Here is a 17,132-nt window from a genome sequence, read left to right as displayed (position 1 = left end):
ATCATTTAATAAATTAGAAAACTGGAACTCAGAGACAGCAGTCCATATCATAAGTGTGCCTACAACTTTCTGTCCAATATCCAGTAGATGCCCCGCAGATAAATAAGGATCCTGTTCAAAATTGAACTCATTGTCCTCCCCCATACCGGTTCCTTTTGGCAGCTTCATGCTAGTGATGACCCTCCATCCACCTGAATCGAGGACTGGCAGCTCGTTTTTTTCATTTAACAAAATATCTTGAGTATATTGGATATCTTTATATATTTGTATTTATAGATATAATTCATGCTATATAGTATTCCATATATGGGGTACCATAATGTATTTATCCAGTCACCTATTGGGGATTTGGGATGTTTCTAGTATTTTATAATGCTCTAATTGAGAACAAATATATATATATATGTATATGTTTAGGTATGTGGACTTATCTGGGTGAGCCCTGGTGGTGTAATGGTTAAGAGCTATGCTGCTAACCAAAAGGTCAGCAGTTCGAATCCTCTAGCTGCTCCTTGGAAACCCTATGGGGCAGTTCTACCCTGTCCTGTAGGGTCACTATGAGTTGCAATTGACTCAATGGCAACAAGTTTGGTTTTTTTGGTATATATATATTTATTTATATTTGAGTGTGTATATATATATTGCTCACTTGTTTGACCAAGACTTTATAATTTTATATATACATATGTAAAATGAAAAGATTGGAAAGACATAATGACAGATCAGATATGGGGACTGACAGAACAAGAGATGCCAAAGATGACTTTAAGGGTTCTAATAACAGTAGCAGAGCCCTGGTGACACAGTGGTTAAGCGCTCAGCTGCTAACCAAGAAGCTGGCAGTTTGAATCCACCAGCGGCTCCTTGGAAACCCTATGTGACAATTCTACTCTGTCCTATAGGGTCACTATGAGTTGGAATCCACTCAACAGCAACAGGTTTAATAATACTAGCAAAATTTTTAGAGTGGTTATCATGAGCCCATCACTGTGCTAACCACTGTATATATATTATCTCATTTAATCCTCATGGCAGCACTGATAGGTGGCTACTGTAATGATCCCATTTTAAAGGTGGCAAAATGAGACTCAGAGATATTATATATCTTAGAGATGCTATATATATGGGTGTAAATATTATACCTATTGCATTTAGTGAGAGGTGGAGCTGAAGATGTAGGCAGTCTGGCTTCATGCTCTAAACCATGTTTTCATTCTAGCTCTAATCTAAAAGATTCATAGTCTCCTGGGTAATAAATGCTAGTAGTTTTATTTACAGAAATGGGGGCAGTGGAAAGAAAAGAACTTTTGTGATGGATAAGCATTCTTGTCTGTACTTTTAAGATGAAGAAACCAAGGCAAGGATCCATTAAATGACTTCATTTTCCCCAATGTTAAGTTCTTCCCTTTGAGTCCAGTGCTCAGGGACCTGAATTTAACCCTTGCTCTTTTAGCCAAGGACAATTTAAAAACCACTCAACATATTTCAAAATAAAGAATAATGTCTACAAAAATCAAAATTATGGTTAGATTCCTGATTCAGAGGTCCTAAAATAATGCTATTTTCCCTCTACTTAGATTTATTTGCCTTTGAAATTTTGAATGATAGACTATAATTTCCAGTCAAGAAGATTTGATCTCAGACTCTCGATATGACAGTAGAGTAGGCTTTCATTTCTGTAAGGTAAACAGCATTCTGGGAATTGTAGTTCAAAAAAATTAGTCAAAGCCTTGCCTTTAAGCAAAGGAAAACCTCTTTCTTCTTCTTTAATAAGCAACAGTTTTAAAAGCTGCCTGACAAATCACTTGAGCCCTACTCTTGTGTTTTGATGTTACTAGAACCTTCTCAAAGCAATTACTCCCTTGTATCTCACCATAGTCAAGCCACAGTTCAGTGTGTATGGATTAGAGAAAACCTTTTACTTAATGGAAATTGGAGCAGCATTGACTGTAGTGAATGAATCAAGAGTGGAGAGAGAATCTTCATGTGATAATCCTTAAACCCCACTCCAGAACTAGCCTTATGACACTCGGCGCTCACAAAGAAAGAGATCAATGTAATTCCTAGAGCATTAGAAATAACCTCTTCAGTGCACGAGTGCTGAAAGCCTGTATATTAAATTTAAAAATCAGAGAGCAGTACTACAGTACATAGTGTATGTGTTTAATAAGGTCTTGTTTACCAGAATACTTAAATATAATTAGCTACCATTTGTAGAACTATTTGCTTTCTATATACAATCTCATTCATCCATCCAAGAGTCTGCTAGATGGTCATTATTATCCCCATTCTGCAGATAAAGAACTGAGGCTCAGAGACTTGTTTAAGGGCAGATAGTTAGTTACTAAGTGACGGAGCCAGGATAAACTGAATTCTCTCCCAACTCTAAAGCCTGGACTTCTAAGTTTCTAAGTAAGTGACGAAGGACTACTCTGATAAGGGATTTAATTTTACTATCTAGTAAAAAGTAAAGATGTAACAATTTCAAGATGGACTGAACTGAGGCCAGAGTAAATAGTTATGTAAAATTATAAACTGTAGTAAAGTCATAAAAATTTTTCAAAGGATAACTTTGTCCTCAGAAGAAATAAAAATTAACTGTATTTTACTTTGGGCAGCAGGTACACAGTAGGCTATATTCTTCAGCATCTCTCCTAGAAAGTGGAAATGTTTTCCTTCACTGGAAAATTTGAGGTCTGTAGATGTATTCCTCTTGCCTCACCTGGGAACAACAACCTCCATGAAAGGTACCATATTCTTTCCAGTAAACCACCTTGTGCCAAAAATTAGTGGAAGGAAGATAGGCACAATGAGGAAATATTAGTTAAGTAGAATATTCAGAATTGTCTGAAAGCAAGAAAGGGGCTCAGTAGTTATAATCTTCATTTTTATTGTGTTGTGGTGGTATATAATTTTTCTCCCAAATGATTTCATATATATATTATTTCTGATTAATAGTAGGAGAATTAAATGAAGCATTGAATGATGACTTCTAGGACTTAAAGAGCACTAATGGACAACCAAAGCAGATAGATAGTGGGTAAATAGAGATTCAGTAAAAACTAATTTGGGATTTGCATTTTCTTCTCAAACTCCCCCTGGCTGTTTTGTAAAACACACTGGAAATGTTCAAGCTGAGGCTAGACAACTGTATCTCATAGGTGTTGTAGAGAATTTTTTTTTTTTTTTTGGCACCAGGCAGTTGGGAAAGTAAAGAAGACTTTTGAGGCTAGTTCTAATATTCTAGGATTATTAAGAACATTCTGGGAGCTTCTAGGAGTTGAATTTCATTCCTACTAGTTTCTAGTAATATTCATCCATGTTGATTTCCATTGTCTTTATTAGATAGATGTTCAATTTAAGGCAATTGGTTGGCCAGTCTCCTCAGATATATTACATACATTGTTCTACAGGTTTCATATAGAGTTTTAGGGATAGCTACAAGCACTTTAGATACTTCTGATCAACTGGGAGTAGTTAGAGAAGCGAATTTTTGTATATTAGTCATTTGTTTTTTGTTCATTCATTTACTCACACCCTATGCTTTGGTTACACCCTGATGTACTCCATGGAGCAGGCACAGTGCCATCATAACAGATGAGCAGCCATAGAAGGAAGTAAAAAGTGTGTGTGGGCATGAATTTTGTCTATTAAAGGCAGAGTCCCCGCCAGAAATGCTAAAGTCTCAGTGACTCCTGGGTTGTATTGCCTAGAGACAGCCACCAGTTCCTTTCTAGCTTATTTCAAAACTGGGATGCATTAGTGTATTAAAATAAGTAAACAATGGGTTCATTACAAACTGTGATTTAAATTTATATCACCTACAATACTGTGAGTTTATCAAGAGGGTAAGAAGATTGTAACCAAGTTACTAAACGGATATAGCTTAATACATGACCTGTCCTGTCTCCATTTATTTCCACTCCCTGAGAAGTCTGTAAATACAGAAAACTTTGATGACTATAATTTTTTAATGTACTGAATTTAAAATAAATGATTTTCCCAACATTTATATCCATTACTGAGTTTTACACAATATGCCCAATCCAACTAAAAAAATAATAGAGACCTGTTAGGTCCCAGGGGTCAGCCTATTCTCCTTAGTGTACAACGGGGAAACCCCAAGGACTAGACTGGTTAAAAGACTGGCATAAATTAACACAGCTAGTCAATTGAAAAATCTCAAGACCTGTCCATTGTGTTTCTGATGACATCACAGCTACCTTGCAATTTGAATGCTGTTAATACAAGCATTATAAAATACAATAAATCTGAGTCCTTCCTCTGGGCCGTATTTATGGAGAATGAATGGAACATCCTAACCTTCTATGAAAAAAGTCTGTCATTAGCCTTGTAAAGTCTCACTGAATAAGAGGAATTGTTTTTCTAAATGTTGCACCACACAGCATTTCCCCTGTGAAGATGCAGCCTTTGTTTCACATAACACAACCTTAATAGAAGTGAGGTACTAGAATTTTACATTGCAATTACTAAGATGCCCTCTTTAGATAATTTATTTTCATTTAGTCACAGATTGTCCTTGGATCAAGACTGGTACTAATAAGAACTCAAGGCAAATATCTGGTTATTTTGCATCCACAAATCTTTTGTTGAAGTGAAAGCAGGGACTTTGGCTGGAATTATCTGCATTATATAATTACTATAAATAAAATTCACTAGAAAACAATCCAGCCCCTTCGCTTTAATGTGCTTCTGTAGACAGTCTTTGGCCTTGAGTTCATTAAACCACATTTTCCAATTAAAATGCTTATTTTGTTTTTAGCAAAATAAAATGCATTACATGAAATTTTCTGGATTGCAAATAACCTCCACAAAGCATTGTCAGTGTATTTGTGGGACCATTTTATTTCATTCTTGCCAAAGTGATTTTTTAATCTTTTGGATTTATTTCATTTTATTTACTTAAAAGCCATTGATAAGAAGATTAAGGCGAGCATAGAATTCAGAAATCCTTGGAAACAATTGTCAATTTTATAGTTCCTTAAGGAAGCAAGAAAAACTTTACACTTAAACAGAAATTGAATTTGCTGTTCATATGCATAAAAGATTTAATGGCATATAAATTGGGAATAACTGTTCTGTTAAAAAGGATTAAATTAAACCTAAATCAGTAATAACATGTGCAGTTTCAATTTAACTGCCTACTTAAAATAAAGTGGCAAATAAATAACAGCTAAATGATTAATAGCAATGCTTTTATTCACTTCCTCAACAGGCAAAATGGCCAGTTATTGAGTATTTTATTGTCAGTGCAAAGGATGTTAATTGTACTAGAAACATGCTCTAATTTTAGTAATTTTTTGATTGAATGCTATGCTGACTATGACGCTGTTCATTAAATGGAGATTTGATTTTATTTTGTTTGAAGTTATCAGAGTAAGTACTCAAATATGGTCCATTAAAGCCAGCAAATATCATGGCATATGCATATGAGACTGCTCCCCCCACCTTCCTCTCTGCATCCATTTCTGACCCAGGCATCTGAAGAGGAGAGTCGGCATCTGTTGTCTGAACAGTAACAAAAGAGTTGTGTACTCATTGTCTGTGTAACCTTTCTATCAAATGGGGAGGAAAAGAGGTGCATGCTTTGTGTGCAGATGATTACTGATGAAGGGGCACTTCACACTCATTTTGTTCCAATGTGGTGACCTGGACGGCAAAACACAATCGATCTTCTTAGCACACAAGCCCAGTACAATGGGGTTCTTTAGTATCATGTTCTATTTCAACCATTAGATTTGTTTCTATGAAGTATTGCAGCTTTCTCTGTTCGTGATATTGCAAAACATCACCACCCATATGTTTCAACATATGCTTTCCGTCCAGAAAGGGGAGGAAGGGGTGTTTTAAGGCAGTTTATTCTACTCAGCAGGTGTAAATGATGCAGTGTGTGATTAAAGCTCTTGTAAGAACCACACTTTCAGAATCTAATCTAGGATGTGTACATTCTTAGAATTTCTCTTCAAACGATTGGTTCAAAAACAGTTTTCTCAGCCAAAACAATTTATTGTGTTGATTTGTTTGAAAACCCGAGTATTTGGTAGGTTCTGCTGAAAACATCAGTCTTTTTCTGCAGTGAGTGATACTGCTTTTACCTCCATTTAAGAAGGGGAGTTTGTTAAGGCTAGAAATTGCAGCTTTCTCCTAAGGCCTAAAATAATTTAATTCTCCCAGTTTTATCTTCCTTATCATCTTTCAGCAGTTGTTAAAATAGTTCATCATGTGGAAACACTGGCATTTCTTAATCCCATTTCCTAAATTACAGTTTAAACAGATTCTCCACAGTGCCTGAGTCTCTTCATGGTGAGAAACTGGATTTTTAAAGTTGGGTATTAATTCTTTCAGGCCACCAGGGTACTGCTTAGTACATCACGGGATGACTTTATGCCCTGAAAATAACTGAAGCCCTGGGGAGAGACGAAGCTCTTGAGATCCATCAGCAGGAAGGACAATACACAGCAACAGTTTTATGCCATAGCTACTGAGCGTAACACACAGCAAGGCCAGAGCAGGGACTGAGCTCACTGGTGCACGCTTTTATACCCAGCACTCACTGAATCCTTCCTCTGTGCCAGGGACAAGTTAGTTCACTTAGTCCTGTCAACAACGCTATGAGGTAGGCACTACTATTATCCTCATTTTACTGATGAGGAAGCTGAGGCACAGAGAAGTAAAATAATTTGCCCACACTCCCATAGGAACTGGGGCACCAGGAACTGAGTGCAGGCTTTCTGATTCTAGGGCCTTTGCCCTGAGACACACTGCTATACCACAAACCAAAAATACTTCCTATCATCATTCGGAGAAGCAAAACACCCTGGATATCACATAGGACTGAGGAAGGTCTAGAGTCACGACTGTGGGCTTTATGTCACTATCAGCTGGTGCTGGTTAAAGATGAGGGCCAGCCTAAGTGCCACCAGTTTTCCACTGAATATTAGTATAACTTCAGAGATGGAAGCCAGGGCATCCATATCCTTTCATCATTAAAGACCGTCTATTTAAAAAAAAAATAGTGGGTGTTACTCTTTTATTCTTTTGTGAGTGTATCATAGGATCATAGAACAATAGAATTGGAATTGACTGAGATATCATCTAGCAGTTGGTTAACATGTTTTCAGAGATAAATAGGGCTACATCCTATTTTAAATACCCATAACAGCCTATATATATATTTTTTTCACATAAGCCTATTTTCTTTGCAGCACTTTATATACACTGATCATTTACTTAATTACTTACAGTTGATGCGTAAAGCCTGTCTTCCTCACTAGAAGGTAAGTTCCATCAGGACAGAGAATGCTTCCATTTTGTTCATCAGTGTATGATTAGTGGAAACCCTGGTGGAGTAGTGGTTATAGAGCTACGGCTACTAACCAAGAGGTCAGCAGTTCGAGTCCACCAGGAGCTCCTTGGAAACCCTATGGGGCAGTTCTACTCTGTCCTGTAGGGTCACTATGAGTCAGAATTGACTCGACGGTAATGGATTTGGTTTTGTTTTGCTTTTGTTTTTTTCATATATTTAGTGAGGCATTGGTGATTCAGTGGTAGAATTCTTGCCTTCCATGTAGGAGACCCGGGTTTGATTCCCAGCCAATTTACCTCATACGCAACCATCATCTATCGGTGGAGGCTTGCGTGTTGCTGTGGCGCTAAACAGGTTTCAGTGGAGCTTCTAGACCAAGATGGATTAGGAAGAAAGGCCTGGAGAGCTACTTCTGAAAATCAACCAGTGAAAAGCTTGTGGCTCACTACAGTTTGATCTGCGATCATGGGGATGGTGTAAGACCAGGCAGCGTTTAGCTCTGCTATGCTTGGAGTTGACATGAGTCAGGGGGCCAACTTGACAGCAACTAACAACAACATATCTTCATATTCCTGGTATTCTGCCTGAACATAGGCGATATTTGTTGCCTAGCTGGCAGACTGGACTGACTCACTCATATAAGACAGACACTGCAGAAATGCTTGCTTCACTATCACCTATAGGAGTAGCTGCAAGATGCAATGCAACTTGATGGACAGGAGCCAGGATCCAGAGCCCGACTTCCATGATCCATCCCTGCTTCCACCACTTCTTAACTCTATGACCTTGGGCAAATTACATAAGTTCTCTAGCTTTAGTTTCCTCTTCTGTCAAATAGGGATAATAATAGTACCTCCCTTATAGGACTGTTCTCAAGAAAAAACGAGAGTCACTATAAGCATTTCCTAGATCAGCATACAATAATATGTGCCATCTCCTCAAAGTCACTACTCCACATCCCACCCCCTGACTATGTAGTAGAACAGTAATCACCAATGTAATGTGTCACCTATGAAAGGTTGCCAGCCTCTGCTCTAAAAAATGTAAAGTAGAGGACTACCTGTTCCAAAGCTTTCCAAAAAAGACTTTATAGCCTCTGAAGACAGTCTTTTCCAAAAAGTCATCACTTTGGTTATCCAGAAGTATTTATGTCTTATTAAAATCTTTGCTGTCTAAATTATTTTTTGCAAAATTAAGTCCAAACCCTCAAGTTAATTTAGGTAAGCCCATACTCCTTCATTTAGTTTGCAAAGCACTTCAAGATCTCACCTCTGCTTACTCCTGAGCTGTAGTCCTCCATCTTTCCTCCTCCAACCATCCATCAGAATCTGTCCTTTAAAGTGATACATTCTCTTTCACCTCCTGTTTATGTGCTGTTCCTTCTGCCTGGCTCATACTCCTGCCCTTCTTTGCCATAGGTCTCAGCTAAGCCACCACTTCCTCCGGAAAGTTTTCTCTGACCTCCCACGACAGTTTGAGATGTCACTCCTTTGAGTCCTGATGGCATCGTGCTCTTCCTCAGGGCACTCGTCACTTCTTATCATGAATTGCTTGTTTCCTTGTTTGCATCCCCCACGAGGCTGAATCCACCTCTGAGTTGTCTATCACTGCACCCCCCTGGTTAGTGCTCAATAAATATCTGTTGAATCAGTAAGTGAACAAATGGATAAGGAAAGTTAAATTCATTTTTTATTTTCAGTATGTCATGGATATAGGAAAACCACATCTTTCTTCATTTAAAAAATCTTTATTTACTTGAATATAATAATTGAGGTACAACTTAATCTTTTCTTCCCCCACTGAAACTGCCACAGTTGAATCTTAGGTTTAACTTAGTACAAGATAAGCCCTAATTTGGTCCAATGCATGTAGCTTCTGCATGTTTATATTCTAATTGACTACTACTGGTTTTTTTAAATAAACATCGAATGCTACATCTGTGTTGACTAAAGTATTTTTTAAAGGCTCAGCTATTTATTCAGGAAGCGTTTATCATTTTCATGTCCAGAGCACAGTACACAGTGGTAGGCCAGGGAATGGAGAAGGAAGGATAACCCTCAGTCCTTGCTGCCCAGGGCCGGAGTCTAGGTGAGGAGACAAGATTACCATAGTGAAAAGTTAAATAAGCAGAAATGCAGAGCACTTTAAGGTACCTGGTCACATTTTAACCCTTAAGCAGTCCTGAGAAATAAACAGAACAAATACAATTTATCCCCACTTACAGATGAGAGAAACTGGCTCAGAGATTAAATGATTTGCCAACTGATGCACAGGTAGGTAGTGATAGACCCAGAGCTCGAGTGCAGGTCTGTCCAGTTTCAAGTCCAGGTTTTGCCCTGCTGGACCATGCCACTTCCCATGTGCAAGGCCCAATGACTCTTCAGAGCCCAGTGAAACCCAAGCTTCAAAACCCTAGTATTTTGTAGGATCTGCTGAAAACATCTGCCTGAACATAGACAATCTTTGAAATCAAGAAATACTGACTTCATATTATGAGCCACTGCATAGGGAACCCTCCTCACCGGGGCCCAGAGGCAGGGCCAGCCATGGGACTTAGGGGGTGGTGATGTCCTGACAGATGTGGACCATCTCCATCCAGGCAGTTTGCTGGAGGAGAATATCATTTTATTCTCTTGATAGAAAAGGAAGAGCAGCCTATTTCAAGAAGTTATCTATCTTAATATGTGAACTAACAAATTCAAAATGACAATTTAGCAAGACATGGGAGTATTGGCTTTTTGCTCTACTTTTTGCTTTACATCAAATCAAAGAAATCTAGGTCCACATGAAGAAGAATAAAATTAGCATTAGGGGGACCATTAGTTTGTTTACCCAGCATAAAATTATGTCCTCTGTAAACGGGAATATCAAATAGCATAAAAAGCCTAGGTGATTTACATTTTCTTTTTGATTAGAGGATTGCATCAACTGTACTCAAGGAAGGAAAATCTCTCCCATTTAGCTTTTGAAGATCAAAGGGGCCATTAAATATGCCATATTACCAGCTTTTTTTTTTTTCTTCTTTTTTGGTTAAGGCTAGGGGGTACTTTACAAATTGAGATTGTCTTGGAGAAAAGGGAGGACTTTATTTTGGGTCATATGTAGATTATGTACTAGTTCACTTCCCTCAGGCAGAACCATATACTTAACCATTTATTCAAATCGGGCTGTCCTAGAGTGTAAGGTGCTCGATGACTTGTCTACTGAGTTTGTGTGCATAGATCTGACGACCAAGAAAATAGGAACTAAGAGGCTTTCAGTGAGCCAGGGTCTGATTCTAAGCCTTGGGGATCTTTCTGTAGTACATCTGATAAATCTACAAAGACAAAGGTAGTGGAAAGTAAAATCTTTGAAAAGGATGAACCTATGTAGGTATTCAGTTGGGATAAGATCTTGCTTTCCCCCTAAAAGGAGCAGATGGAGACAAATGTTGTCCAGGTGATAATCTCACCTGTCCGTATTTCCTTTCCTATATAGGTAGCCAAAGTGCGTATATTACCAGTTTGGGGGGTGGGGGGAATCCAATTTGATCTTCCCCAGCTGAAATACTTAACTGTGCATAAGTGATATCATTCCTCAAACTACAGTGATTCAGTGGTTTAACATTATAGAAATTTGTTTTAATTAGAAATTAACTTTCCACCATTTTTATTCCATGTTTTAAGGAGCTTGGATAAGTAAAACTTCTTTGGACTTACGTGTAGTGTATAGGCCTAATTTAAGCCTGGGATGTGTCTTTAACACATAGATAAACCAACCAGTTGCTTTTAAGGCAACCCGATTCATGGTGGCCCCACACGTGTAAGAGTAGAATTGTGCTTCACACAGTTTTCAGTGGCTGATTTTTCAGAAGTGCATCGCCAGGCCTTTCTTTCAAGGCACCTCTGGGTGAACGTGAACCAGTTAGCAGCCAAGCACATTCACCATTGCATTACCCAGGAACGCCTAACACATATATAATAAAAGGAAAATTACAGGAGAAAGATTGAGATTGATTTCAAATAAAATGATCAAACCGAATATAATGAATGAATTTATTCTGATTAAGGGCTTGACATTTCTTTTCTGCTTTGGGCAGACAACAACCCATAGACGACAAATATTCAGACCTCCGATATGACCCAAACTGGAAAAATAAAAAAGAGGAAGGGCAGTTGTTGACTGTGGAAGCATTGCCGGAGTCTCTAGCCAGCTCTACAGAAAATTTGACGTTGGATCCACTCTACCCTTCCAAGGAGACCTCAGTGGAACCCTCAGGGGGAAAAGACGAACAGAAGAAGAGCCCACAGAGCGAAGCCTCCTTACTAGGTAGTGAATTTTTAAGCCCAGACTGTGAGCGTTGTGCCCTTCGCAGCCAACCGTTTTCAGAGCTGAGTGATGGTGACCAGGAGGAGAAATCGAGCAACCTCTCTCAGTCCTTCAAGAGTTCAAGTTCACATAATGAGGTTTTCCTGCCAGGATCCCGTGGCCCTCGGCGAAAGAAGTCCATACAATATTTTGTGGAGAAAAACAAGCTGACTTTGGGATTACCCACTCCTAAAACTGACTCTTATCTTCAACTTCATAATAAAAAAAGGGGGGAAGCTCACCTAGAACAGGTACGTAGCAGCTACTTAAAAATCTCTTCTGAAGCTCTAAACTGGAATTTGTGTTTGTCTGAAATGGTTAGGTATCACTTCCTTTGGGAGGATGATGTCATCATAACCACCTAGCTGAGTGAAACAAGTGCTTCCATAAGATACACTACATGTTGCCCTCTTTGTAGAATAAGTGGAATTACTCCATGACTTCTTTTTTACTTTGTTTTTGTTTTTTTTATTGTTGTGCTTTAAGTGAAAGTTTACAATTCAAGTTAGTCTCTCATATAAAAATTTATACATACATTGTTATGTGACCCTGGTTGCTCTCCCTCTACTGTGACAGCACACTCCTCCTTTCTACCCCAGATTTCCCATGTCCATTCAACCAGCTCCTGACCCTTTCTGCCTTCTCATCTCACCTCCCAACAGGAGCTGCCCATTTAGTCTCATGTATCTACTTGAGCTAAGAAGCACACTCTTCACGAGTATCATTTTATGTCCCATAGTCCAGTCTAATCTTTGTCTGAAGAGTTGGCCTTGGGAATAGTTTTAGTTTGGGGCTAACAGAGAGTCCAGGGGCCATGTCTTCCAGGGTCCTTCCAGTCTCAGTCAAACCATTAAGTCTGCTCTTTTTACTAGAATTTGAGATCTGCACCCCACTTTTCTCCTTGTCCGTCAGGGACTTTCTGTCATGTTCCCTGTCAGCGCTGTCATTGGTGGTAGCCGGCCACCATCTAGTTCTTCTGGGCTCAGGCTGATGAAGTCTCTGGTTTATGAGGCCCTTTCTGTTTCTTGGGATAATACTTTACTCGTGTCTTTGGTGTTCTTCATTCTCCTTTGCTCCAGGTGGGTTGGGACCAATCAATGCATCTTAGATGGCCGCTTGCTAGCTTTTAAGACCCCAGACGCCACTCACCAAAGTGGGATGCAGAACATTTTCTTAATAAATTTTGTTATGCCAATTGACCTAGATATCCCCTGAAACCATGGTCCCCAGACCCCCGCCCCTGCTACTCTGTCCCTCGAAGTGTTTGGTTGTATTCAGGAAACTTCTTAGCTTTGGTTTAGTCCAGTTGACTCCACAAATTCTTAAGAGCAAAATAAAAGCGATCAGTGGCGTAAATGCTGTAATCATTCTAATTCAACTATTATATCCAAAACTCCTCCATTCAAGGAAGTATAGATAAAATACGGGATTGAGCCTTTGATTCTCTGTGTTTATTGCCTTTGTTTCCACTATAGTGCTGGTTCTTAACCTTTTTAATGCCTTAACACATTGGAGGTAACAGGATACTCATATCAATGACAGCAGCTCACATACAGAAGTGATTCGCATATTCTGAGTTGAGAATATCAGAATTCTGGTGAGAATGGGAGGGGTAGGGTATAATATGGTGTCTTTTTTAAAGTTTTCCAGGCAATTCTATTACCTTCCCAATCCCCACTGATAATCACTACCTGTCCTTTATTGTCCTATGCAAATGATGTGATATGAGTAAACCTTAGTGTCTCTCTATATACATTTGGAATAACAATAATGCCTTCTCCTCTTCATCCAATCATTTTGAGGGTAAATTCTATCCAAGATGATGGATCCAAAATCTTTTGGTGCTGGTAAACTCAGCTCTATTTCATGGACTTACATAAACATCATACCAATCCATGGACACAAGAAAAGAGTGTGGCTGGGTTAGTACAATCCATCACCCTACTGGGAAAACAGCTTGAAGTTCATCACTTACTAATGTGGGGTCATTTTCAAATATGAAAGAGAAATTGTTATAGTAAATATGAATGCTCATAGACCTATTCCAGATCCAAGTTGGTGTCACTTAAAGTGTTCTAACCTCTAAGTGTCTTCTGATGGAACGAGATACAAGAGGTGGCTGAACATTTCCTTGATTCAGAAATTCCCTTTATAGTTTTAAAGGATTATGTCACATCTCTGCCTTTGTAACTAACAGTAAAACAAAGGAATGGGTGTAGTATATTTAGCTGAATTATTAAAACAGAAACATAGCTGAATTCAGACAGACTTTTCAAGGTTATTGACCCAATTCAGATGTTCATATGCTTTTTTGTTCCATAAAATTGTGACATTTTGAATTTTGCTTGATTGCTCATTTAAAAATATGAATAAATTCAACAGTCCAGTATCTGTAGAAAATGTTTATAGCTAGTACTTTATCCCATGCTGGGATGATATTTATCATTATATTTAAAATGTGTTCTTAGAAGATGTCAATCTAAGAGGAGGGGCAAATAGTGAGGTGAAAAAAAAATAGTTATATGTCCAATAATAAAAGGGGAAAAAAGTCTGAAAATTTATTATAATTCTTTATGGATTTTCTTAATTGCTAATATTTCTTGATAGTTATAGCTTGATTTACTAAACAATATTGGGATGAGTAGATTGTCAGTAACTCCATACCAAAATTTTCTTTTAGTTAGTTTTGCCACAGAGGAAATTTTTAAAAATTCTAGGTTTGCTGAGTCTTTAAGCTCTTGAATTATTCTTGGAACTGGCCATTGAACTTTCCTCCCACTCCTTCCAGGTTCAGATGCCTCAGGGCTGATTGCTAACTGTATTTAAAATTGTTTCTTCTGACATATATTTCCTTCCTCTTACTTCTATTCTTTTAGAAGTTAGTTTGACCTATCAGTGACATAATGATATGTCCATAGCATAGAACGTGTCAGTAGCATAGACTGATGTGTTCTTTTTGAATCATCATTTGTATGTGAAACATGTGCAGGTCTTTTCTGCCAATATAGATTGCATGTTCCCTCTGGGCAGGAACTATGGTTTATACTTGTTTTTAATCTTCACAGTAACTAGTCTAATATACTGCAAGAGCTCAATAAGCATAAAAGGAAGTGAAAAATATACCTTTTCCATTACCTCCAAACTTTATTCTCTTTTGCATGACTTGAAGTTTATGTGGGGGAAATGGCATTTCTAGAGCAGTGCTTCACAATCCTGGCTGGATATTAGAATCACCTAAGAAGCTAATAACAAAAAGTGATTCTTGAGCTCCACCCAGACCAATTAAATCTTTGGGCGAGGTGCTGTTATGGATTGAATTGTGTCCCCCAAACATGTGTGTCAGCTTGGCTAGGCCATGGTTCCCAGTATTGTGTGATTGTCCACCATTTTGTCATCTGGTGTGATTTTCCCATGTGTTGTAAATGATGTTAATAAGGTGGGATTAGAGGCAGTTATGTTAATGAGGCAGGACTCAATCTACAAGATTAGGTTGTGTCTTAAGCCAATCTCTTTTGAGATATAAAAGAGAGAAGCGAGCACAGAAACATGGGGACTTCCTACCACCAAGAAACTAGTGCACAGCGTGTCCTTTGGACACAGGGTCCCTGTGCTGAGAAGCTCCTAGACCAAGGGAAGATTGATGACAACAACCTTCCTCCAGAGAGAACAGAGAAAGCTGGAGCTGGCACCTTGAATTTGGACTTCTAGCCTACTAGACTGTGAGAGAATAAATTTCTCTCTGTTAAAGCCATCCACTTATGGTATTTCTGTTATAGCAGCACTAGTTAACTAAAAGAGGTCCTGACCATCAGTATTTTTTTTTAGCTCCCCAGGTTTGAGAACCATTGTTCTAGACTAGAGCAGTGATTCTCAGCTGTAGCTTCATATTGGGATCACACAGAGAATTTAAAAATACTGATTCCTTGACCCCTGAGTGTACCTTCATCTGAGGTACACTCCAAGCATTGGGCATTTTCAGAGCTCCCTGAGTGATTCTAATGTTTAGCCAACACTGACCATCACTGATCTAGAGCAGTGGTTTTCAAACATAGTGTACATCAGAATCATCAGAATGGCTTGTTAAAACAGATTTCTGGACCTAACCTCAAGAATTTCTGATTCATAGGTATAGGGTGGGACCCAAGAATGTGAATTTTCTACAAGGTTCCAGGTGATGCTGCTGCTACTCTCGTGTCCACACTTCGAGAACCACTGATCTTTTGCTTCCCAAACTATAATGAGCTTATGAACTACCTGAAGATCTTGTTAAAATACAGATTCTGATTCAGTAAATTTGGGATGAGACTCAAGAGTCTGCATGCCTAACAAGCTCCCAGGTGATGCCAGTGGTGCTGGCCCACAGACCATACTTTGAGTAGCAAGGGGCTGCGAAAAGAACATAAAGGTTTTATCAGAAACCTAAAAGCCAAAGCTGTATAAGTCAATGCCCATAGAGCATTGATTTTTTCAGTGGCTGACAGGATTATTCTGTTGGTTTGGGGGTAGAAGGTGAGAAGGTAGGGGTGACAGGTTGGGAGGCTGTTGTTTTGGATCTTGATTTTTTTGTTGTTGTTGTACTTTAGATGACGGTTTACAGAACTAGCTTCTCATTAAACAATTAGTACACATACTGTTTTGTGACATTGGTTACCAAACCCATGACATGTCAACACTCTCCCCTTCTCCACCTTGGGTTCCCTATTACCAGCTTTCCTGTCTCCTTCTGCCTTCTAGTTCTTGCCACTGGGCTGGTGTGCTCCTTTAGTCTCATTTTGTTTTATGGGCCTGTCTAATCTTTGGCTGAAGGGTGAACCTCAGGAGTGACTTCATTACTGAGCTAAAAGGGTATCAGAGGCCATACTCTAGGGGTTTCTCCAGTCTCTGTCAGGCCAGTATGTCTGGTCTGTTTTTGTGAGTTAGAATTTTGTTCTATATTTTTCTCCAGCTCTGTCCAGGAACCTCTATTGTGATCCCTGTCAGAGTAGTCAGTGGTGGTAGCTGGGCACCATCTAGTTGTGCTGGACTCAGTCTGGTGGAGGCTGTTGTAGTTGTGGTCCATTCGTCCTTTGGATTCATTTTTTTTTTTTTTAATTCCTGGAATACAGTCTTCTGATTCTTATCTAAATTAAAAGTCAAATATTTAGTTCTTAGAACCACTTCCAAAGTGTTTCATGGAAACATTTTCAGTTACTTGAAAGTCAATGCTAATTTGTGTGTGTGTGTGTGTGTGTGTGTGTGTGAAAATATGAACACCAAAACGTACACCACTTCAGCAAGTTCCACATACACAACTCAGTTAACATCGGTCATTCTTCAAGTTGTGCCACTCTTCTCAACAACCTTTTCCAAACTATTTCACCATCATCAATACAAACTCAAAAACCCTGGTGGCATAGTGGTTAAGAACTACAGCTGCTAATCAAAAGGTTGGCAGTTTGAATCCACTAGGCGCTCCCTG

The 17,132-nt window shown here is 38.8% G+C and overlaps 1 protein-coding gene across 1 annotated transcript in view; it reads left to right on the top strand.

The window, feature by feature from the left end:
* Positions 1-17,132, top strand: part of JHY (junctional cadherin complex regulator) — an 80,931-nt gene that overhangs the window by 4,910 nt on the left and 58,889 nt on the right. Inside the window, exon 2 of the mRNA XM_023742972.1 lies at positions 11,406-11,925. Within this exon, the coding sequence (XP_023598740.1) occupies positions 11,406-11,925 (520 nt within the window). The remainder of the gene's footprint in view (positions 1-11,405; positions 11,926-17,132) is intronic.

Source organism: Trichechus manatus, unplaced genomic scaffold, assembly GCF_000243295.1.
Source record: "Trichechus manatus latirostris isolate Lorelei unplaced genomic scaffold, TriManLat1.0 scaffold00227, whole genome shotgun sequence".
In the NCBI taxonomy this organism is placed as follows: domain Eukaryota; kingdom Metazoa; phylum Chordata; class Mammalia; order Sirenia; family Trichechidae; genus Trichechus; species Trichechus manatus.
Note: the sequence above shows the minus strand (reverse complement) of the source record. Positions and strands in the feature narration are given on the sequence as shown.